Raw genomic sequence first — 24901 nt, forward strand, 5'->3', positions numbered from 1 at the left:
CTGACTTCAGTGGGAGGAGTAGACACTCAGTACCTCACAGGACTGGCTCTCTGGTGGTATTTAGACAAGAGTGCAGGTACTGGATTAAAATCTAATGTAGTACTGGAAGGGTTTGTTGTTTTACTTTTAATTCCTATACATTTCAGAATATGTATGTATGGGAGACTGCATGCATCAAGGAAAAATAAAGTCTCCTGTGAGATATTTTTCAGTATTATTCAGAATCATCTTGCAGCTATCTAACCAAGAAAAATCCTAGGAACAGTAAAATATTATGGGCAAAATCCTGTCCAGAGAGCCTACTCCAACTTGCATTAAAGTCAGTGAATTTAATAGGAGATAAGTCCCTTTCCAAGAGTTTGCAGAAGAGTGCCAGGGAAAGGCACTGGGGCAATATCCTGGGGACAATGCATTCTGCAGCGCACTTTACTGCTTTTCTAAAAAAGGAGAAACATATACTACTGCAGTTCTTCTAGTGTGTGATCCTATTGCAGCATGTGGGGTGTGTTTATGCCCCTAAACAAGCTCTCCAGGCCTTCTTGGTACCTTGAAGTACCTAGAATATTTTCTGTTTTTCCCCTCTCTGTTATTTGCCATTAATGGTTGTGGACTTTAGTGCAAAATGTTGTTTTTTTTTTTTTTTTTTCTTTTTTTATTTTAAAAAAATTCCATGAGTTGTTGAAACTTATTTTTTCCTATCTCTAAAAAATACAGGCTTTGTTTTGAGAGCATATGCCGTGAATTGAGAATTAATATGATTTTAGCGGTATTAGTTGTAATTGGTGTGTACCTGGTATGGAGCATGGAAAGCAAGCCAGAGGTGTAGTGAGCTGAACTATTTCTAGATATAAAAAAAATTATAATATAATTTGCTAAAACTTCCCAAAGAAAATCGAAGTCCGGTTATAATCTTTGTAATTTACATATGAATAATGTTTTCCTATGTGGTTTCCAACTCTCCAAAAAGGAAAAGAAAGGAGAAGAGAAAGGAAAAGAGAAGTTTGCAAAAAGCAAAGTTGACAGAAGGACAACAGTTAAAATGGAGCAGAAAGAAGCAAGACAGAGCTAAGTGTCAGAAAGAGAAAGCAGAGGGAAGTAAAATATGTGAAGTAGAATTTGAGAAAACCAGAGCATAGATGTCAGTACAACTTGTCAAGTAGTATGCAGCTGCAAGGAAAAATTCAACAGAAAAGTTCTTCTCTCTACATAGGAAAGTTGAGAACTAGTCAACTCAATACTTTGGGTTAGAGAAAAAGGTGTTTACATTTTAAGAGGATTATTTGGACACCAATGTGTTGTCCAGTGATTTTTGCTGGTTCCAGTAACCACGTCCAGAGGGACAACCCGGAGACAGTGATAGAGAAGAGAGCTGAAAACCCTGCATCTCCAGTCACCATGGCAAGTTCCTGGAAAGCCAGCCAACCACACAGACTGTTCCCTCATATCTTGAAGTTTAGGACCTAGCTGGAATAAAATTCTACTTTAATATCCAAGTCAGAATTTTTTTTGACAATCACATATAGATTTTCAGGGTCACATCCCGCAAATGGATCCTCACAGGTGCAGGTATGACGATATCACTGGATTAAAAACATAAGAATACTATACAATGGTCCATCTAGCCCATTATCGTGTCTTCCAACAGTGGCCGGTGTCAAGTACTTCAGAAGGAATGAACAGAACAGGGCAATTATTGAGTGATCCATCCCCTGTTGTCCAGTCCCAGCTTCGGGCAGTCAGAGGTTTAGGGGCACCCAAAGCATGGGGCTGCATCCCTGTCATCTTGGCTAACAGCGAAGATTAAGATTTTGTCACAGTTATTTTTAGTAAAAGTCATGGACAGGTCGCAGGCAATAAACAAAAATGCATTGAAGCCTGTAACCTATCTGTGACTTTTACTAAAAAAAATAAATATATAATGGTGGGGGCCTAATGGGCAGAGTGGAGGACTGAAGCCTGCAGGGTGGGAGGGGAAGAGAGCCCAGGACTCACTGCAGGGGGTGAGGAGTCTAGCACCCCCCACAATGGCTGACCTTTCTGGGTGCCCCCACCGCGCCCCAGTAGCTCAGAGCTCTGGTTTCCCCAGCGGCAGGCCAATGGCTCTGGGTGCCCCTGCCATCCCAGTGCTGAAGCGGGAAAAATGTCCCCCAAGTCTCTGAAATTCATGGAATCCCTGACTTCCATGATTGCCATGACTTAACCTAATCCTTAGTAATAGCCATTGATTAACCTGTCCTCCATGAACTTATCTAATTCTTTTTTTGAACCCAGTTGTACTCCTGGCCTTCACAGCATTCCCTGGCAATGAGTTCCATAGGTTGACTGTGCGTTATGTGAAGAAATATTTCCTTTTGTTTGTTTTAAACCTGCTGCCTATTAATTTCATTGGGTGATCTATTGTTCTGGTGTTATGTGAAGGGCCAAGTAACACTTCCCTATTAACTTTCTCCACAACATTCATGATTTTATTGACCTCTATAATATCTCCCCCTTAGTCGTCTCTTTTCTAAGATGAACAGTCCCAGTCTTTTTAATCTGCCCTCATATGGAAGCTGTTCCATACTCCTATCATTTTTGTTGCCCTTCTGTATATCTTTTCGACTTCCACAGTATTCAACGTGTGGGTGCCAGGGATTTGTTTGGCAGCATTATGATATTTTCAGTTTTATTATTTCTCTCTTTCCTAATGGTTCCTAACATTCTATTAGCTTTTTAGACTGCTGCTGCTCACTGAGCAGATCTTTTCAGAGAACTATCCATGACTCCATGATCTCTTTCTTGAGTGGTAACAGCTAATTTAGACCCCATCATGTTGTATGTATCATTGGGGCTATTTTTTCTAATGTGCATTACTTTGCACTTACCAACATTGAATTTCATCTGCCATTTTGTCTCCCAGTCACCCAATTTTGTGAGATCCCTTTGTAACTCTTCGCAGACCATTTTGGACTTACTACTTTGAGTAATTTAGTATTGTCTGAAACCTTTGCCATCTCGCTGTTTACCTTGCTTTCCGGATCATTTATGAATAAGTTGAACAGCATATGTCCCAGTACAGATCCTAGGGGGACCCCGCTATTTACCACTTTCCATTGTGAAAACTGACCATTTATTCCTACCCTTTGTTTCTTATTTTTAACCAGTTACTGATCCATAAGAGAACTTTCCCTTTTATTCCATGACTGCTTAGTTTGCTTAAGAGCCTTTGGTGAGGGACCTTGTCAAAGGCTTTCTGAAAGTCCAAATACACTGTATCCCCTGCATCACCCTTGTCCACATGCTTATTGATACACTCAGAGAATGTAAATAGATTGATGAAGCATAATTCCTCTTGACAAAAGTTGTGTTGTGTGTCTTTCCCAACATATGATGTTTATCTCTGTGTCTGATAATCCTATTCTTTACTATAGTTTCAGCCAATTTGCCTGGTACTGAAGTTAGGCTTATTGACCTGTAATTGAAAGGATCACTTCTGAAGCCTTTTATAAAAATCTGTAGTACAACTGAAAAGCATAACTCTCTACTGCTGATTAGGGACCAGGACTGTTTGCTCATAGGCAGTAGGTTACTCGTATACCTCTATTTGTGGTCTGGCAAGACAAAGACAAAGAGCCGGACTGTGCTAATGTGTGCTACACAGGGGTCTGCCCACGTGTATCCTTTTGTAGGATCAGGGTATAAAGCAGTAATATGAGAACCCACAGTTTGTAAGAGAAGACAGTGATCACATGAAGTTAACCTTCTACTGAAAAAAAAAGTGCTTGCTGGAAGAATGTATCTTAAATAATTAATAAACTTGAATGTTATTTGGGCAGGTTGGTTGATTTTGCAATATAATGTTTGAATTGTCTTAATACACCTCTACCCTGATATAACGCCATCCTCGGGAGCCAAAAAATCTTACCACGTTATAGGTGAAACCGCGTTATATCAAACTTGCTTTGATCCGCCGGAGCACGCAGCCCCTGCCCCATGGAGCCACTGCTTTACTGCATTATATCCAAATTCGTGTTAGATCGGGTCGCGTTATATTGGGGTAGAGGTGTATATGGTGGTATAATGTGATTAAATAGGGAAAGAACATGTTAAAAATTGCTTAGAGAAGGTAGATGTTTTCAAGTTACCAGGGCCTGATGAAATACATCCTAAAATACTCAAGGAGCTGATTGAGGAGGTATCTGGGCCTCCTTAGCGATTATCTTTAATAAGTCACAGAAGACCGAACAGATTCCAGAGGACTGGAAGAGGAATATAGTGTCCATCTATAAAAAGGAAAATAAGGACAATCCAAGGAATTACAGACCAGTCAGTTTAACTTCAGTATCCAGAAGAATAATGGAGCAAATAATTAAGCAGTCAATTTGCAAACACCTAGAAGATAATAAAGTGTTAAGTATGGATTTGTCAAGAACAAATTGTGTCAAACCAACCTAATAGCTTTCTTTGACTGGGTAACAAGTCTTGTGGATAGAGGAAAACAGTAGATGTGGTATATCTTGACTTTAGTAAGACTTTTGATACTGTCTCACATAAGTTTCTCATAAATAAACAAGGGAAACACAACATAGGTGGACTACTCTAAGGTGGGTGTATAACTGGTTGGAAAACCATTCCCAGAGAGTAGTTATCAGTGGTTCACATTCAAGCTGGAAGGGCATATCGAATGGGGTCCCATACGGATCAGTTGTGGGTCCGGTTCTGTTCAATGTATTCATTAGTGATTTAGATAATGGCATAGAGAGTACACTTATAAAGTTTGCGGACAAAAAAAGCAAACATCATTTTGGGATGTATTCGCAGGAGTGTTGTAAGGAAGCCACAAGAACTAATTCTTCTGCTCTACTCCATGCTGATTAGGCTTCAGGTGGTGTACTGTGTCCTGTTCTGGGTGCCACATTTCAGGAAAGATGTGGATAAATTGGAGAAAGAACAGAGAAGAGCAACAAAAATGATTAAAGGTTGAAAAAGACATGATTTATGAGGAAAGATTGAAAAAATTGGGTTTGTTTAGTATGAAGAAAACTGATAAGGGACGTGATAACAGTTGGACTAGATGACCTCTTGAGCCTGATATTCTATGATTCTATGATTCTATAAGTGTGTGGTGTACCAAACAAATTTATCTGGGCAGGGGAAGATCTAAAATGTTTAGTGGTTTTTAACTGCTTTTAAGCATGTACATTAGATAATCAGTTTCTCTATTAATCTGATTTATAACAAGCTTTTCTTCTTCATTTCAAATTAAGCAAGAAACACTCAGGGTATGTCTACACAACCTGCCGAATCGGCGGGCAGCAATCGATCCAGCGGGGGTCGATTTATCGCGTCTACTCTCTATGCAATAAATCGACCCCTGAGTGCTCTCCCGTCGACTTCTGTACTTCACTGCCATAAGAGGCGCAGGCGGAGTCGACAGGGGAGTGGCAGCAGTCGACTCACCACGGTGAAGACACCACAGTAAGTCAATCTAAGTACGTCGACTTCAGCTACGTTATTCATGTAGCTGAAGTTGCATAACTTAGATCGATCCCCCTCTCCTGCCCTCCCCCTCCCCCAGTTTAGACCAGGTCTCAGGGTCACTGATCCTTCAGGTTAACATCAAAATAGAATCACAAAAACAGGGCCTTTGCACAGATTACATTATCTTCTCTACAATATACATTTTTCTGAATTTAAAAAGAATTTAATAAGATATGTTTAGCTCTTCTCCCTGATGAAAGGAGATCTTTGGCAACCTACAGGAATACACAGTTTTCTTTGGCTCTTTCTACACAGCAATTTGAAATGGTGTTTCCACTTTTCTAGAGAGCTGCCTTTGAATAAGGTATTTGCCAAAAAAAGGACATAACAGAGCTTCCTTGGATAGCATAGACAGGATCTACCCGTGCTAAAAGTGGCTTGGGACAATTCCATTTTCTCAGCCTGTTTTAATAAAACTAAGGTTTTATCCCAATTTCAGAAGAATCCTGATCAGCATATCATTCTGGGTACACTACCTTTTGTTATATTTGCCCCACTTTTTTCAGTCTGAATGGGGAAGGGAGATTGGCTACCAACCCTCTAGCTTTCCAAATCTCCCCCACTCAAGGAGTCCCTAGTTTTTCACTTTGAAAAACTGGTCATCTAAATGGCAAGTTGCTACCTTATGAGAGCTGCTCAGTTTCTCTCTCTTATGTATGGCATCTTCAGAGCAACATTCTATAGATAAAATTAAGGCAGTCACTAGTCAGGTCCATAAACCATTTTAAAGCATCTTCTCTGCTCAGTGATCGGTGTGAAGCAAGTTGGTGCTCTGTGTCTAGTGGACAGCTGTCCATGACCCATAAACCTCTAAACCAAGCAGTCTTGTTGGCTGTCTCAGCAGAGGCGCCAAGGACAGAGTGGACATTGTTGCTAAATATCTTTTACAGTTCTAAATGAAATGAGGAAGATTGGATGAATGTCGCCTAGGCTATAACTCTTTGGTTGATAGTGGACTTCATTCTCCATAGTTGTCAATACAGTACTTTTCACCAATGCTAAAAATCACAAAAAATAACCACATATTTTCTCTGGAACAGAAAGATGGGGCCAGGGAAGTGCTAGGCTTTTAATAGTCAAATACGCACCTATGTTGTTATCTTAAACCTGGATTTCCACTGGCAGAGTAGCTAAGCGGAATGCCATCTTAGGTGAAGATGTGGCATGCTCTTCCACTATCCCCAATTCCACTGAAACCCCTCTCTCCTAGTCTGCAGGGTCCTGACTCAGCAGTAATGGAGAGTTGCTTGGGGTTGAAGAGTGTGTTATTGGGAGTGGGTGCTCTCTGCTGTCTTATCCCCTCTTGAACTTACCGGGATAAAGCTTTGCAAAATAATGCTAACCCTGTCATTTCTGCATGCTGCCCATCCTGCCTACCAAGGAGAAATTAGGGCAGTCACTAGTCAGAAACCATGCTATAATGAGACAAGAGTGCGTTGGAGAGATGTGCACAGGCACTGGTCTCCATGTGAAAGCCCCAGCTCACCACAGATATAGAATTTCTCCTCAGTATAAAATCCCTGTAATTTCTTGGTGAAAACCAAATGGGACTATTAAATTTAACGTTAATCAGTGTCCCTGAGATAACTAATTCTCTCCTCCCACATCAGGAGTGAATTCACCAGTCAAAGTACCTGGCACACATCCAGTAACATATCTCACTATGCATCTATCTCTGACTTGCTAGACCTCAACAAGGCAAATCCCCTGAAGCAAGCCAAAATGGATTTGTGTGGGAGGGACATCAGAAAACACTTTAGAGCTATGCTTGGATAATGGAAAATGTTTTCCCATGTTGCTTCTCAGAGATTTGGCACTAATGGAAATGAAGATTACAACTATTTGCTTATAAGCTTTAGAGTGAGATCATGAAGTACCTAAAATGCGGCAAAGCAGTGGGCACACCTGCTTCCGTTAAAGCAATTATCTTAGGAGAAGGGCATTTCTGCCACCACCACATGAACTAGCTCGGTGATTGTATTTGTATTCTCAAATTTCTATTAAACTATTGTGTAATGTGTACATTGTCTGCATTTCTTTGCCTTCAATTGCTAATTGCAATGATATTTGTGTAAGTACATGCCTTCTCTTACTGTACATAATTAGCCTTCACCTCTTGGCCGTTGCATTCAGTGATATTTAGTAAGGTTTTTGATACTGTCTCGCGTGACCTTCTCATAAGCAAGTTGGAGAAATACAACCTAGATGGAGCTACTATAAGGTATGTGCATAACTGGTTGAAAACCCGTTCCCAGAGAGTAGTTATCAGTGGTTCACAGTGAAGCTGGAAGGGCATGCCACCTAAAATCCCTGGGTGCCTAAGTTTCACTGCTGAAGTCCCCATAGGCACCTAAAAATCTGCCAGTGAGCAGCCGCCTAATGTGTACCCCCATCTAAGTCCTGTCTTATGCTTAAACCTGGGAGGGGGTCTTCAAGCTAAGTGTTCCTCCACCCGTCAAGCTTGTGGGGCCTTATCCACTAGACATTCTCAGAGGTTGCGTAACAGATTGGGTCTGGCACATACACAAAAAAGCTGCCAGAGGAGTAGGCGGTAGTGCCGTGTAAGAAAGATGAATTCAAACTGAAACAGGTGCAGAGAAGGGCTACAAGGATAATCCGAGGAATGGAGAACTAGCTTTATGAGGAAGACTCAAAGAAGGATGAGGGGAGATATGATTGCTCTCTATAAATACATTAGAGGGATAAATACCAGGGAGGGAGAGGAGTTATTTAAGTTAAGCGCCAATGTGGACACAAGAACAAGTGGATATAAACAGCCTCATCACCAAGTTTAGGCTAAAAATTTCTAACCAGAGGAATGAAGTTCTGGAACAGCTTTCCAAGAGGAGCAGTGGGGGCAAAAAACCTAACTGGCTTCAACCCTGAATGTGATAAGTTTATCTAGGGGATGGTATGACAGGACTGCCTACAATGGCATGTGGCCCATCTGCTACTGAATGTAGCAAAAATCCCCAATGGCAGGGACACTAGATGAGGAGTGTCAGAGGGGTAGCCGTGTTAGTCTGAATCTGTAAAAAGCAACAGAGGGTCCTATGGCACCTTTAAGACTAACAGAAGTAACTTCTGTTGGTCTTAAAGGTGCCACAGGACTCTCTGTTGCTTTTTAGATGAGGAGGGCTCTGAGTTACTACAGAGAATTCTTTCCCAAGTATCTGCCCAGTGGGTCTTAGAATCATAGAAGATTAGGGTTGGAAAAGACCTCAGTAGGTCAACTAGTCCAATCCCTGCTCAAAGCAGAACCAATACCAACTAAATCATTTCAGCCAGGGCTTTGTCAAGCCGGGCCTTAAAACCATTAAGGATGGAGATTCCACCACCTCCCTAGGTAACCCATTCCAGTGCTTCACTATCCTCCTAGTGAAATAGTGTTTCCTAATATCCAACCTAGACCTCCCCCACTGCAAACTTGAGACCATTGCTTCTTGTTCTGTCATCTGCCACCACTGAGAACAGTCTAGCTCCATCCTCTTTGGAACCCCCCTTCAGGGGCTGCTATCAAATCCCCCCTCACTCTTCTGCAGACTAAATAAGTCAAGTTCCCTCAGCCTCTCCTTGTAAGTCATGTGCCCCAGCCCCCTAATCATTATCGTTGCCCTCCACTGGGCTCTCTCCAATTTGTCCACATCCTTTCTGTAGTGTGGGGCCCAAAACTGGACATAGTACTCCAGATGTGGCCTCACCAGTGCCAAATAGAGGGATATAATTACTTCCCTTGATCTGCTGGCAATGTTCCTACTAATGCAGCCAAATATGCCGTTAACCTTCTTGGCAAGAAGAGCACACTGCTGACTCTCATCCAACTTCTCGTCCACTGTAATCCCCAGGTCCTTTTCTGTAGAGCTGCTGCTTAGCCAGTCGGTCCCCAGCCTGTAGCGGTGCATGGGATTCTTCCATCCTAAGTGCAGGACTCTGCACTTGTCCATGTTGAACCTCATCAGATTTATTTTGCCCCAATCCTCCAATTTGTCTAGGTCACTCTGGACCCTATTCCTACCCTCCAGCTTATCTACCTCTCCCTCCAGCTTAGTGTCATCTGCGAACTTGCTGAGGGTGCAATCCATACCATCATCCAGATCTTTAATAAAAATGTTGAACAAAACCAGTCCCAGGACCGACCCTGGAGCACTCCGCTTGAAACCGGCTGCCAACTAGACATGGAGCCATTGATCACTACCCGACGATCTAGCTAGTTTTCTATCCACCTTATAGTCCATTCATCCAGCCCATACTTCTTTAACTTGCTGGGAAGAATACTGTGGGAGAACGTATCAAAAGCTTTGCTAAAGTTAAGGAATAACACATCCACTGCTTTCCCCTCATCCACAGATCCAGTTATCTCCTCATAGAAGGCAATTAGGTTAGTCAGGCATGACTTGCCCTTGGTGAATCCATGCTGACTGTTCCTGATCACTTTCCTCTCCTCTAAGTGCTTCAGAATTGATTCCTGGAGGACCTGCTCCATGATTTTTCCAGAGACTGAGGTGAGGCTGACTGGCCTGTAGTTCCCCGGATCCTCCTCCTTCCCTTTTTTAAAGATGGGCACTACATTAGCCTTTTTCCAGTCATCTGGGACCTCCCCCGATCGCCATGAGTTTTCAAAGATAATGGCCAATGGCTCTGCAATCACATCTGCCAACACCCTCGGATGCAGTTCATGGACTTGTGTTCATCCAGTTTTTCTAAATAGTCTCGAACCACTTCTTTCTCCACAGAGGGCTGGTCACCTCCTCCCGATACTGTGCTGTCCAGTGCAGCAGTCTGGGAGCTAACCTTGTTTGTGAAGACAGAGGCAAAAAAAGCATTGAGTACATTAGCTTTTCCCACAACCTCTGTCACTAGGTTGCTTCCCTCATTCAGTAAGGGGCCCACACTTTCCTTGACTTTCTTCTTGTTGCTAACATACCTGAAGAAACCCTTCTTGTTATTCTTAACATCTCTTGCTAGCTGCAACTCCAAGTGTGATTTGGCCTTCCTGATTTCACTCTTGCATGCCTGAGCGATATTTTTATACTCCTCCCGGGTCATTTGTCCAGTCTTCCACTTCTTGTAAGCTTCTTTTTTGTGTTTAAGTTCAGCAAGGATTTCACTGTTAAGCCAAGCTGGTTGCCTGCCATATTTACTATTCTTTCTACACATCGGGATCTTTTTTTCCTGCAACCGCAATAAAGATTCTTTAAAATACAACCCGCTCTCCTGGACTCCTTTCCCCCTCATGTTATTCTCCCAGGGGATCCTGCCCATCAGTTCCCTGAGGGAGTCAAAGTCTGCTTTTCTGAAGTCCAGGGTCCGTATTCTGCTGCTCTCCTTTCTTCCTTGTGTCAGGATCCTGAACTCAACCATCTCATGGTCACTGCCTCCCAGGTTCCCATCCACTTTTGCTTCCCCTACTAATTCTTCCCGGTTTGTGAGCAGCAGGTCTAGAAGAGCTCTGCCCCTAGTTGGTTCCTCCAGCACTTGCACCAGGAAATTGTTCTCTAAAGTAATTTTCTCCTCAGTTTTCCAATTATTTTCTACTCTCTTTTACTCTATTTTTCTTCATAATCCCTTCTAATCTTTACCTTGGAATGAAATTCCACCTTCCCGCCTGCAAAAGTTCCTGATTTTCCTCTTTACCAGCACCATGCAAAAAAACATATTTTTTTTTGGTTTCTCCTGAAGCTTACTAGATTAACATTTTTCTTTTCAAACCATGGTTTAGAGGGCACGTTTTATGGCAGTGTTGTTATGCTTTTATGGGTGACCACACATCAGTAACCTACAGAATACTTTGGCTTGTCAGAAAAGTCCTTTCCTGCTATGGATGACTACATAAACTTTCCTACTGTTTCTCATTGCAGAATTAATAATACATTTTATTTCTACCTTTGACACTGTTTCCAGGTATGAACAGTTGAAGCATAGCTTAATTTTGTCAGGTGGTGATAGTTTCTATTACATTAGCTTTCATAGGAACACAATTCTTCTCAACTTTATACACAAAATGCAATAACTTCAAAGAAAAATAGTGAGAGATAAAAACAGTAAAGGGAAAATTCTTGCTCAAAAGTGAAATACCTGCTATTCTGTATTCACCATTGAGAGCTATTGAATTATATCTGGACTTCATCTTTTTCTGTACCCTGTAATAATTATTTTACTCGGGGAGTGAGGGTGGAGATTGAAGTCTGGGTGTAATGTAGTTTTCAAGTAAGCTTCCTTAGAGAATTACATCTATATTTTAAAGAGAAATATTTCTACAGGGAAAAATAATATTGTGATATACAAAGATGAATGTTTGGGGCATACAGTAGGTTTTTGGCTTTGTAGAGGCTTTTAACTGTTATTTGGTCTATAACTAGTGAGTTGGTGAACAGTTGCAGAACCTTTCATCTCTAAGAAACTGAGTCAAAACCAACCTAGGTGAAAGAAACAAATAAATCCTATCTGTTGAGTGTTATATGTGAAATACTGGCTCCACTGAAGTTAATAGCAAAACTCCCTGCCTTACAAGGAATAGACTGGTGGTCTCTCCTTTTGTGAATAATGGATGGTTGTGACAGCAGTTCAGGGTGCAATGAGCAGTTGTGTCACTATTTGCCCTGCAACCCTGGGTGTCTCACAATGTTTTGCTGCCGTAGCTGCCAACTTGGGATGTTCACAACAAGCCCACAAGCATGCAAGTCACACTCTGAGTGTCTGTGTACGAGGCAGACCAGGTTCAGTAGCTTGGACCCCAGCAGCCTATCTACAGACACAGCCACCCTCTGGCTTGCAGCAGCCTTGGTTACTACTTGCAGGGTAATACACACTCCCAATCCCGAATTTTCCCCAAACCATGTGCTCTATAATATCCTTCCCTCCACTGGACAGTTCTGAGAAATAAGGTTTGTTCTTGTAAAGAGACAAAAGCACATAACAGTTTAAATACACCCTTCCATTTAAACATAGAACTGAGTTGGTTTATAATGGAAAAAATGTAATACGTTTATTAGCAATTGGACATAGGTTAAGTGATGCCAAGTAAAAGAAATAGTTTGAAAGGTTTACGGGCAAATAAAAGAATAAAGATGCATCAAACTGTCTAAAGTTTAATCTAGCAAGGTACATTCTTTGTGTAAGTACGTTTCTCATCTATATTCAGTTCCCGGAGACTGAGTGAAATACTTGCTATACTGTATTCACTATTGAGTTCTATTGAATTATATCTGGACTTCATCTTTTTCTGCACCCTGTAATAATTATTTTACTTTGAGGAGTGAGGGTGGAGGTGGAAATCTGTGTGTAATGTAGTTTTCAAGTAAGCTTCCTTAGAGAATTGCATCTATATTTTAAAGAGGAATATTTCTACAGGGAGTATCTATCAATCTTTGGTTGAGGGACCCATCTTTCTCAGCTTGCAAGAGTTCTGGCCTCTTGTGTCTGTTTAGTGATGGATGCCAAAGATGTCGCCTGTCCTTGCTTATATCTTCCAAATTTCAATGACCTTGCTTTAAATGGCAGGATGACCTCATGCTATTTTTTCCCTTCCTGTTGGCTTCCCATCCCCTTGCATGTAAAGTGGGGCTTCTGTTGTTTTGATTCCACCATGCTTAATTTGCATAGGAGACAGGCAAATAGCTGCCTTCTCTCTTGTCTGGGAGAGCATTTGTTTCTTCATGTTTGGACACAGACTTTAAAACATAATATCACTAAGTATCCATATTTCCTCATATAGTGTTAATACAAACATTTCACAATGCTGTTAATTAACAGTGTGTCATTAGCTTTCCGAAAATACTTCACTCTATACACTTTATAATAGAGAAATATTGTAAAATTAGTTGGTTCAATTGCTTATTCTTGAGGTTCAGACCCCTTGTCTTTATTGACCAATAAACCTTTGAAGCCCTTCAAAGTAAAGTTTATGAGAAAGGGAACCCTGAGTCTGATGAAGGAAGCTCCACACTCTTTCTTCCTCCATATGTGTTTGCTGAAATGCAAATTGTTCTATTTCCTGCCATATCCTTCCGCAGCTGTCTTGATGGTTCTGTTTACTGCTTATCTGTAAATTGAAGTAAACAATAAACCTGTTTTAACAAGTCCCTGGCTATACCTGGCTTACACATACTTTAATCATAATTCCAGCATATATTCATAACTCTTAATATACATCATGTACATGCATGAAGCAAGAATAATAATGATCAGAGAGTTGTTAGTTTTCAGATGATACCTTACAAGGCACATTTTGTACAAAGATTATTACAATAGTGTGGAGGGTGTGAACACAGGAATACTTCGTGTCACAATGGGTTGTTGAATCTCACTGTGTCTGGGGAAGATATCTCATCTGATCACCTTCCTGTAGACTCCTTGCAAATATTCAAAGTAAGGGCAAAATTTTGTTCACAGTTTATATTGTAATTCTATAGTAATTTCACTGACTTTAATGAAGTTACTCTGGATAAGTAACTGTGAGTAGCAGTTAACCCTACATTTGATCACATATACCACTTTAACAGTGATTCCTGCCAGCTTTATAATAAATGTAATGTGGCAAGGCACCTTCTCAGTCTCACCAGCCTCAGCTGTTTTTTGCCTTGGTGAGATGGACTTGGGGTAAAATAGTCCCTCTTAGCTGCACAGGGGCAGTCTGCCCTTCTCTCAGCCAGTGTTTTGGGCTTGTTTTTCTCCCTTATGGGAGAAAATGCAGCCTCCCCTCCTGGAGAGGATTGCTCCCTTGCTACTACTTGTCTACTGCTAGCTTGACGACTCACTCATCCCTTCCTTTCTTTCCCTCTCCTTTTCTCTCCACAGGGCAGGGTTTAAAAAGGTCTCAGGCAGCCCTTAGTTGGAATCAGCTGATCCTAATTGACCTCAGGTAACTCCCTCTCAGCTGACCCTGATTGACCTGTAGTCACCCCTCCTCAGCTGATAGGGAGGAGGGCCTTTTAACCTTCTGGGACAGTTTTCTAACCCCCCTAAAGCTGTCTGTCCTGAGTTTATCACAGTAATTAACAAACACAGCTCTTACATTCATTATTAACAGAAAAAAGTTAAATCGAGACTGAGAAAGCAACAAATCAAATGGCACAAATTAAAAAAATAAGAGAAACACATAATGCAAAACAAACCCACTTTGTCTCCCACCTCTAAATCAAAGACAGCTGTATGTAATTTAATAGCACTTGCCTTCTTATTTAAACAATAAACATTTCACCAAACTGCTGTAATGAAGTACCAGTCCTATGAGTCTCCCCATAAACAAAAGATCAGGAAAGAAAAATGTCTTAAATTAAAGTTTATATGATACATGTCTTAGATCCCTTTCTCCAGCAAATGTATAATAGATACATCTCACTCACTCCCTTTCCTTACATAAATACACCATTGTGTGTTTTCTCCCTTTAAAAAACATCAATATTGCAAAAAAGAGATACGACCCATCTCTCAGTAAACAACTTAAAACTTTGAATATTAACCTAATCCTTCATACATAATAAGTAATGTATGATGTAGTATGTGAAAATTTTATTGTAATTTTGCCTTAATAAAAATCTTAAACCCCACCCTTCCCCAAACCACCACCCTTTTCATCCCCATTCAACAGAGGACATAGTCATACACTCACAGTGGAATTTGGGGTTTTGTATTCTGTCACGAGATCCCCGGGGTGCAGCCTGGGACTGTGGGACTGCTGTGCCCACTTAATTCTCTCCAATTCTTTCACAGTGCTTTGCTAGAGACCAGCAGCAAGCTCCTCCAGGCGCTGTGATCACTCAGCACAACAGCATGTGGAGCCCCACACCCAGCTAGATTGCATGAATGCTCCCAGAGACAGTCATGAATCACACACAGAAAAGTACCAGCCTAATCCCCCCAACACCCAGCACTGCACCTCAGGAATATACCATCTTGCACTGCTCAAAATGAGCAGTGCAAATTTATTAATTGGTTCAGCACTGCATCAGTGGAAAGTGGATATACACCAGCCTTTGCAATACCTGAGCATATTTGCCACACACTTCAGACAAACTCACTGGTAAAGATAAACAGTAAAACAGATTTATTGATTACAAAAGATAGATTTTAAGTGCTATTAAGTGATAGGCAAAAAGTCAGAGTTAGTTACCAAAATAAAATAAAATATAAGCACGCAGTCTAAACTCTCAACCCTGTTAGACTGGGCAACAACTAGACTAAGCAGTTTTTCTCACCCCACTGGATATTGCAGCTCATAGTACTCAGATTTCCATCTCGAAATCTGGGCCAGTCCCCTTAGTTGGAGTCTTCAGAGTGTCCTTGTTGCTTGCAGCGTAGATGGGTGAAGGAGAAAGGCCCAGCACGTGGCCACTGTGTCTGTTTTATACTCTTAGTCCAATGTTCTTGGGGAGCGCAAATCCAGGCATGTCTGGGGGCATTGCTGAGTCTCCAGGCAAGGTTGAGCAATTCCCCTGGTGTGGCCTCATGCAGGTGAGTCATTACATTGTAGCTCCCTTGCTGGACAATGGCTGTTTTTTTTTGTTTTTTTTCACTTTATATTATTTTTATTACAAAGATTTGCACTATAAAAAGATAAACAAAAGAAATAGTATTTTTCAATTCACATCATACACATCCACTCAGTCCTATGTCTTGTTCAGCCAATTGCTAAGACAATCAAGTTTGTTTACATTTATGGGAGTGTACTTATTGGGTTCCGGGAAGTGGGAGGGCAAAGCCCGCCTACTGCTAAAGGATCCCCCCCAGCCTAAGGGGAAGATCTACAAGTTGTTTGACACCCCTTTCCCTCTGGGGAGCTAATATCTGGCTGATTCCCCAATGTACAGCATGTTTTAGTGACACCCATACAACACAATTCTCATAACTTCATATGAATTAATGATATACATATATGGATAGAGAAATGACTTTCAGCAGATCATAACCTTTCCCCTGATACCTTACAAGGCATGCTTTATAGGTAAGATCACAATTATATTGAAATGAGGAATATGGGGGTTACAGGACACTCCCCCAAGGTATAGAATGTCACATATTCCCAAATCACTTAGGCTCTTCTGAGTATGAAATTTCTATCCAGGTATATCATATCCACATGTGGTCCCGTTGTTTGCACAATATTTTAAAACAAAAACTTGCATTTTGAAAAATATAAGGCTTTTTCATATTTCATAACTTAAAGGCATCTTTCCCACCATTCCTTCATCTTCAGACTGCGACTTCTCTTAAGTCTTGGACTGAGACAGTGCATAACCTTTCTGATGTCCCTCTGCACAGATATGAATTTCACCTTTTGTGTATATGATTTATATTTATGTAACACTAAAGCACTCAAAAGCACTTCGCAGACATTTCTAGTCATGGGTTCAATGCTGCATGTCTGCCATGCATAGAACTCTTGCTGAAACCAACCTCTCTTCTCTTCTCTTCTCTTCTCTTCTCTTCTCTTCTCTTCTCTTCTCTTCTCTTCTCTTCTCTTCTCTAATTACTGGAAGACTGTGTCCAGTTCTGATGTTCACAAAAAGGATGGTGAGAAACTGAAAGGGATTCAGAAAAAAGTTACAAGAATGATTTGAGGTCTGCAAAGTATATCCAACAGCAGGCTGAGAAGTCACTTGATCACAGTCTAAAAGTACCTACATGGGAAAAAGATTTCTGATAGTAAGGCGTTCTTTAAACTAGTAGAAAAAGGCAAAATGAGATACCACGAAGAGACAAGAGAGATATATTCAGACTAGAAGGTGAAGATTTTTAACAATGAATACTTAACCAGTGGAATAATTTACATAGGAGTATGGTGAATTCTCCTTCACTTGAAGTCCTTAAATCAAGACTGCATGTCTTTCTAAAAAAAATACTGTAGCTCAAACACAAATTATAGGCTTGATGCAGAAATTGCTGGGTGAGGTCCTGTGGTCTGTGGTATAGGAGATCAGACTAGATAATTATAAGGGTCTTTTCTATCCCTACAATTTGTGAACTTCCATCTCCTCTTCTGACATTCCTTATGTAACTCTGACTAATAACATTTTTTCTTTTATCCTTTTCTTCTGAACAATTTACCAAAATCAAGACAAGGATCTGGAAAAAAAAAAAAAGCCTCACAGCCACTCCTCTTTCTTAAACTACTGTAAACGTGAAACCATTTTGCTTAGCCCAGTGTCCTATAACCAAATTCACGGTCCATTTTGGTCAATTTCAGTTATAGGATTTTAAAAATAGTAAATTTCATGATTTCAGCTATTTAAATCTGATATTTCACAGTGTTGTAAGTGTAGGGGGGCTGACCCAAAAGAGGATTGTGTCGCAAGTTTATTGTAGGAGGGTTGCAGTATTGCCAATCTTATTTCTGTGCTGCTGCTGATGGCAGTGTTGCCTTCAGAGCTGGGCTGCCGGAGGGTGGTGGCTGATGGCATGGCGCCTAGCTCTGAAGGCAGCAGTGCAAAAGTAAGGATGCTAATACCATACCATGCCATCTTTACTTCTGCGCTGCTGCTGGCAGGGTACTGCCTTCAGAGCTGAGTGCCCGGCCAGCAGCCACTGCTCTGTGTCCACCCAGCACTGAAGGCAAAGCAGAAATAAGGATGGCAATAGTGTGACCCCCCCCCACACACAATAACCTTGCGACTACCCCACCTCTTCTTTTTGGGTTAGGACCCCCAGTTTGGGAAACGCTGGTCTCCCCTGTGAAATCTGTATAGTGTAGGGCAAAGGTACACAAAACAACAGATTTCATGGGGAAACCAGATTTCACAGTCTGTGACACGTTTTTCATGGCCGTGAATTTGGTAGGGCCCTACCTATAGCACTCAATTTTAGCTCTAAGTAAAATGAGAAATATAGTATTATAAAACACTTTTTATTAGAATTGCATTTTAAAACAGGGATGGAGAGCTATCTTGCATAAGGTTGATTTCACATTTTGACCATAGAAAATATGGAGGCCTCTATTTCAAATGTATTTTGAAAATTTTCAGTCACCCCTAGTTTGAGAGTGAGCAGCAATTCATTGTCAACTATTCTGGGATGCTATTATGTACTATCCTATATATAAAGGATGAATGATTAGAACAGGTCGGCAACCTTCGGCACACGGCCCATCAGGATAATCTGCTGGTGGGCCGTGAGACATTTTGTTTATGTTGACCATCCGCAGGCATGGCCCCCTGCAGCTCCCAGTGGCTGCAGTTCGCTGTTGCCGGCCAATGGGAGCTGCAGGAAACGGTGCAGGCTGGAACCGCAAACCGTGGCCACTGGGAGCTGCAGGGGGCCATGGCTGCATACGGTCAACGTAAACAAAATGTCTCGCGGCCTGCCAGCAGATTTCCCTGATGGGCCGTCTGCCAAAGGTTGCCAACCCCTGGATTAGAAGCTAAGAAAGGAACGATGGTCCAGTGGCAATACACTTGACAGATATTGCAGGCGATCGCAGTATCTTTGCAGACCATATTATTTTATACCTATGAATAGTATTATGTATGACTGTTCTACTCCATGATGGAGGGTTAGCACAGCTTCTCTAGGAACTACATATGGTGGGAGGGACTAAGGTGAATTACTAAGACTAACCAACTCTAGAGAGGTACCATACCCTGGATTGCTTTCCATATACTGGTTTAAGGTGGGTTTTCCAGCGACCAGCAGACAAAGGGCTTTTGGCAGAAAAAGGCTGCAGGTAAACTGACTCAAAGCCTTTTTTCGGATCCAGCAAACAGACAGAGCCTTCTGTCCAAGGGAGGGAGGCTCGACCCTTGCCAAATAGTTGGAAGAACTTTGACCTACTAAGACCCCATAGATAATGCTGCGAGTCTGTCACGGAGGTCACAGAAGTCACGGATTCTGTGACTTTCTGGGACCTCTGTGACTTCTGCAGCGGCCGTGCGTCAGTCTCGGGCAACTACGCCTTCCCCCCAGCAGCAGCAGGGGTCTTGGGCCTCAAGCTGTCAGCCCGCCCCTAGAGCACCCATGGCGCCTCTGGGCCACCCTCTGAGTACCCAAGATTTAGTCAGGTATATAATACAAATCATGGACCGCTCACAGGCTGTGAATTTTTGTTTCCTGCTCCTGACCTGTCCATGACTTTTACTAAAAATACCCGTGACAAAAATGTAAGCTTTTTGCGTGTGTATACGAATTTTTGTTGTGTCCTTATGTTTGTTGTGTCCTTACGTTTTGTCTTGTGTAATGCCTTTACCTTATGTAATGTCTTTTCCTTAAGAATAAAGGTGCTTGCTTAGAAAGAGTAGTGTGGTAACTTGTAACTGCTGGCAGTATGCTGATCGTAGCCCTCGGAGAGAAAGCAAAGCACAGGGGCTGACTTTTTGGCAGGCTGGCTTGCTGGGGATATCACAGTGTAAGGCAGGGAACTGTGCAGGCTTAAAAACCCCTGGTCAGAAGACAGTGTTATAAGGGTCCCTACATAGAGATAGGTGATTGAGGGAAACTGGAGACCTGACTGGGAACGCCTGGAGTGTATCACAGAACTGGTGACACAGGAGCCGTTACCCTGAAATGGTGATATCGCTAATCTAGGGCTCTTGAGATCTGGGCTTTCTTCCCTGCTGTGCCCTGTGTGACTTTGGACAAGTCATTTAGTCTCTCTGTTCTTTAGATCTCTATCTGTAAAATGGGAATAATCACCAGGGTGTTCTGAGGCGCTCTCTCTCTGTGAGTATATATAATAAAGATTGTGAGGTGCTCAGTAACTATGGTGGTGGGCCCCTATAATTACCCAAGTTAGACCTTAGGATTTGACCTGAATAGACTCTGCAGAAAATCTTCATTACATAAGCATTGTTTCTTGCACAAAGGGTCATGTACTTATGCCACTGTTCTACTGCACATGTAATATATAAATGACAGAGGATGTTTGATTTATTAATTTTTAATTCTGTAATTGATTAGTATTTATTGTTGGTGTGTGCTGTTGTGTGGTATGTGCTTCTATGTCTATAAGAGCTATGCAGATCCCATGGCTAAGCTTTGTTTGTTTACAGTATTTTAAAAAAATCAAAATAACTAGTGTATAGTGGGATAGAAATGAACTTTCTGGTTCATTTGGTGCTTTCTATTAAGAGATATCTAAAACCGGAGCTTTTAAATTAATATAATTATCAAATATGTTGGGCCAAATTCTGTTCACACTTAAAATGGCATAAAGCAGGTGTAATTACATCAGTGTTGTTACTTCAGATTTACATCGTTATAACTAAGTGTCGAATATGATCCATAGCATACAAACCTGTATTACTGAGCTAAAACTATGTAGTCTGTGGATGCTGATGCTTAGAACCAGCTGTGATTAACTTTGTGACAATTGCTATTAGAATATATTTCTATAATCCTTACAACAGAAAAGAGCTTAAAGGGATAGAACTGTATTAATTCATTTGATGTCATATTGTATTTTGCTGTATACTGTTGTTGATCAATATATCAGTGGTGTCAATGGTATCCTATCATCTATAATGTCAGCATCATGGGTGTGCCGTTACCTTCTTTATTTGACATTTCCTTTTGTTTCTCTAGCTGCAGCAACTTGCCGGATGCTGAACTATTCCCAGTTTTATTAGATTAGCATTTACATTAATATTTTAAAATAAATATATAGAAAAAACAACCAACCCAGTTCCCAATACGTCAATTGTTGTAGTGCATAAAATGACATACCAATCATCTATGTCAAATCATGTCATAATGTGGTATGTCATATTATGAGGACAGAATATACTCAAAGTATTCTATTACTTTTTAGATCAAAACACTTCCTTATTTTCTAGATTAGTGTCTCCTGTTCAAGTTGTAATTAAACAGTTTGACACTTTAACAATTATTTTCTTATTGAAAGTGTCAAACTACTTCATTACATCACAAACAAGAGACATTTTCAACAACAAAATAAGGTGCTTTAATCTGTATTAAGTAGCAGCTGCACCAATATTTTTTTTGTAAATAAAATACAATAAAAATAAGAAAGTAATTGTTTTGAATATTATACTTTGTCTGCATAATATGACATGATATGTGAGATTCACTACTACTACTGCTAATGAGACATAATGAAACATAAAGACAATAAATACTATGAAAAGGAAAACATTAAACATATTTTGTTTTGAAACAAGTTCAAAAATTTTCCTAAACAAAACTTTCAAAAGGGATATTTTATCAGAATTTCTATTACACAGGAAATTTCAAAAATATTTATGTTCTGGTTTGGAACATAAAGTTCAATTTTTTTCTGCAAACAGTTGAAAATCCAATTTTCTATCTCTACCATTCTGTTTCAGATTACAAAGAGAAAAAATCTAACATGCTAGCTGTGGATATTAGATAAAATGGAGGTTAAAAATGTTTTCTTTCCTACAGAAAATACAAAGGACATTCTGGTGATTTACGAAGAAGAGGCAGAAGAATGGGCTCTGTATTTAAAATCGCTTTTCAAACACATTATAAAGGAAGAAGGAATCTTACTTTACAACCTAGAGACTTTATCTTTTCAGCATCTGGGGTCACACTCTCTATCCTGTTATAGATGTAAACTGCTCATACTATCAAATGGACTTCTAAAATGCTTGGATCAAAAGAGAAGATATTTCTTGGACAGGGTCCTTGAGCCTCCAGGTAGGGTAGTGATTCTACTTTGTGGGGTGGAGAACTCAGACGTTCTACATGAGATACTGACCTTAGACCAAAGAAGCCAAGAGATCTCCACCGATCAGGATCCCGAGGAATATCTCTCCATTGTTGCTGGTGTTATTCAACAAGGTAATTTTAAATTTTAATCCTGCTGCTGATATATTTGTCACTTAATTATGATTAAAGTTATCCTACATTTAGATCCAGAGTAAGGAGTATGCAACTTTGGAAAGTCTAACACTTCAGTGAATGTTCTTCAGAAGCTCTCTGGTGAGCTTAAAGGGATGATATACTCTTATATCAATCTAATGCCTGCCATTAGTATGGCTGAAAAATGTGTATGCATGTCTCATAACTTTCAGTAAAAACAACGAGGAATCCTTGTGGCACCTTAGAGACTAACAAATTTATTTGGGCATAAGCTTTTGTGGGATATAACCCACTTCATCAGATGCATGGAGTGGAAAATACAGTAAGCAGGAATAAATATATAGCACATGAAAAGATGGGAGTTGCCTTACCAAGTGGGGGGTTAGTGTTAATGAGGCCAATTCAATTAGGGTGAATGTGGCCCATTCCCAGCAGTTGACAAGAAGGTGTGAGTATCAACAGAGGGAAAATTATTTTTCCACTCCATACATCTGATGAAGTGGGTTATATCCCACGAAAGCTTATGCCCAGATTAATTTGTTAGTCTCTAAGGTGCCACAAGGACTCCTCGTTGTTTTTACTGATACAGATTAACATGGCTACCCCTCTGAAACCTGTAATAACTTTCAAATTGTCTTGATTTCCTAGTTCAGAACTTCCTAGGCAATGTGCGAATATGGAAAATATGCCATCCACAAAGTTTGGGCTCACTTCAGTCATTCTTTTTTTCTCCAACGCATACACAAGCTGAAACAGCATGCTAATCTTCTGCACCAGCTGAAACAAGAAGTTTCTGCGAAATAGAATTGCATCCTGTATATGTTTGTTATATGGCTGCTGAGGCAGATCAGCACTGAGCAGGAGGTCAACATAAGAGTTATTTTAAGAGAGTAAGTAGTAAATAGGTCTTGTGCTGGCCCATTGCACAGAGTTGAAATTCATTTGCCAGTACTTTACTGTGCTGTAGAAATGAAACTGAGGAGTCACTTTGTACCTAGCACCATCTGTAGTCAGTTTTGTAGGAAGACTGTATCACAATCAATTTGGGGAGGCCACTCCAGTAATATTATCACAGGCTCCACACACATCAACCGATATGCACTCCTGATAGGCATTTGCTACTGCTGCTTTTTCATAGCCTCTCAGTCCTCTGTCTGCTCTCAAACTCCTTCTGTTTTGTGTGGTTATACTACTCACACACACTCTTGCCCCCATATAAGCTGTTCGAAAACTTTCATTCAGCATGCAAAGTGCATACTCAGTGAAGCAGGACATGAGCCTTGACCTCAGAAACTGCACATTATGTGCAGGGTAGAATGTTGTGCTGCTATCTAGCAAGTAGCTCCACATCAGAGTTTCTTTTCTTTTACTTTCAAAAAAAAAAAGAGGAAGGAAAGTCCATCAAAAACTTGACATTAAACATTTGAAGGTTGGAAAATGAAGTACTCAAAAGTCAGGGAATATGAATTAAATCATAGCGTCTGATTTTTTTCCTCACTCCCTTGTCCCAGTCTTATGCTAGAACAACTCCAGCAAAGTGCTGTCATGAAGTGGAGTTGCACCAGTATAAATCTATGGTAGTGGTGTGGAGAAGTAGACCCACAGTCTTTAATTACATGAACATGGATTTACTCTGCAGTAACACTGGTGTGTAACTGAAAGCATGCTGGGACCCAAGTGAACGGACATGACTGTACTTACAAACAGAAGTCCTAGATCCCCTCCTCTGCATAAGCTTCTTTCTGCACATTTCCTGACGATTAATATTTCTTCCTATAGGACAGGGGTAGCCAAACTGCATCTCACAAGCCACATGTGGCTCTTTTACAGTAAAAGTGCAGCTTGTGGAGGCCCCCCCCCCTCCACCTGCCAGATTGGGGTGGGAGAACTTGGGGCTTCTGCCCTGTGGCAGGGTGGTGGGACTAGGGCCTTCTGCCCAGTGGGGCGTGGGTCTAGGCACCTCAGCCCTGCACGAGGCACCTACCCTCTTGCTGAAGGCCCAGGCCTTGGCAGGCGCCCCACCACCCTATCCCAGGGCAGAAGCCCCAAACAGGTACGCCTGGCTATTGAACTTCTGAAGATTATCATATGCGGCTTGGAGGATCAGTAAGTTTGGCCACCTCTGCTCTAGGAGCTCCTACCGTTCCCTCAAGGCCTCTCTTTCCTTTTATGTTCTGGAGTAAAGCTAATCAGAGTCACCCAAATTGGCTTCCAGAAGGAGTCATCAGAAAAGTTCTGCACCTTCCTACAGTGCATTACTGATGTTTGACTATTAAATGGGAGAGAGCTCTTTGGCCCAGTAACCTTGTCATTCATGGGAATTAAATCAATGGGATCACACCAGAATAGCTAAGAGGAGAATTTAGCACAGGGACTGTACTTCCACATCAGTGGAAACTACAAACAGAAAACTGCAACATTTATTAAAAAAACAAATATAATTTCTTAGAAGAAAGGTGTTTCTTCATTTTGGTCAGTTGTCACAAAGCATTTTTTTACAGTGTCAGATTGCAGAATATGACAACGTAAAGTGACAAGGCACCCACAATATCCTGTCTCTAATAGTGGCCAGTATCAACTGCTTCAGTGGAAGGTGCAAAAAAAAAAAAAA

At 41.0% G+C, this 24901-nt stretch overlaps 1 protein-coding gene across 1 annotated transcript in view; it reads left to right on the plus strand.

Annotated features, from left to right (window-relative positions):
• LOC117877850 (B-cell scaffold protein with ankyrin repeats-like) overlaps positions 1-24901 on the plus strand; it is a 114925-nt gene that overhangs the window by 16980 nt on the left and 73044 nt on the right. The window contains exon 2 of the mRNA XM_034771417.1: positions 21871-22269. Coding sequence (XP_034627308.1) covers positions 21871-22269 — 399 coding nt within the window. The remainder of the gene's footprint in view (positions 1-21870; positions 22270-24901) is intronic.

The sequence above is a fragment of the Trachemys scripta genome, chromosome 5 (genome assembly GCF_013100865.1).
Source record: "Trachemys scripta elegans isolate TJP31775 chromosome 5, CAS_Tse_1.0, whole genome shotgun sequence".
NCBI classification, from domain to species: domain Eukaryota; kingdom Metazoa; phylum Chordata; order Testudines; family Emydidae; genus Trachemys; species Trachemys scripta.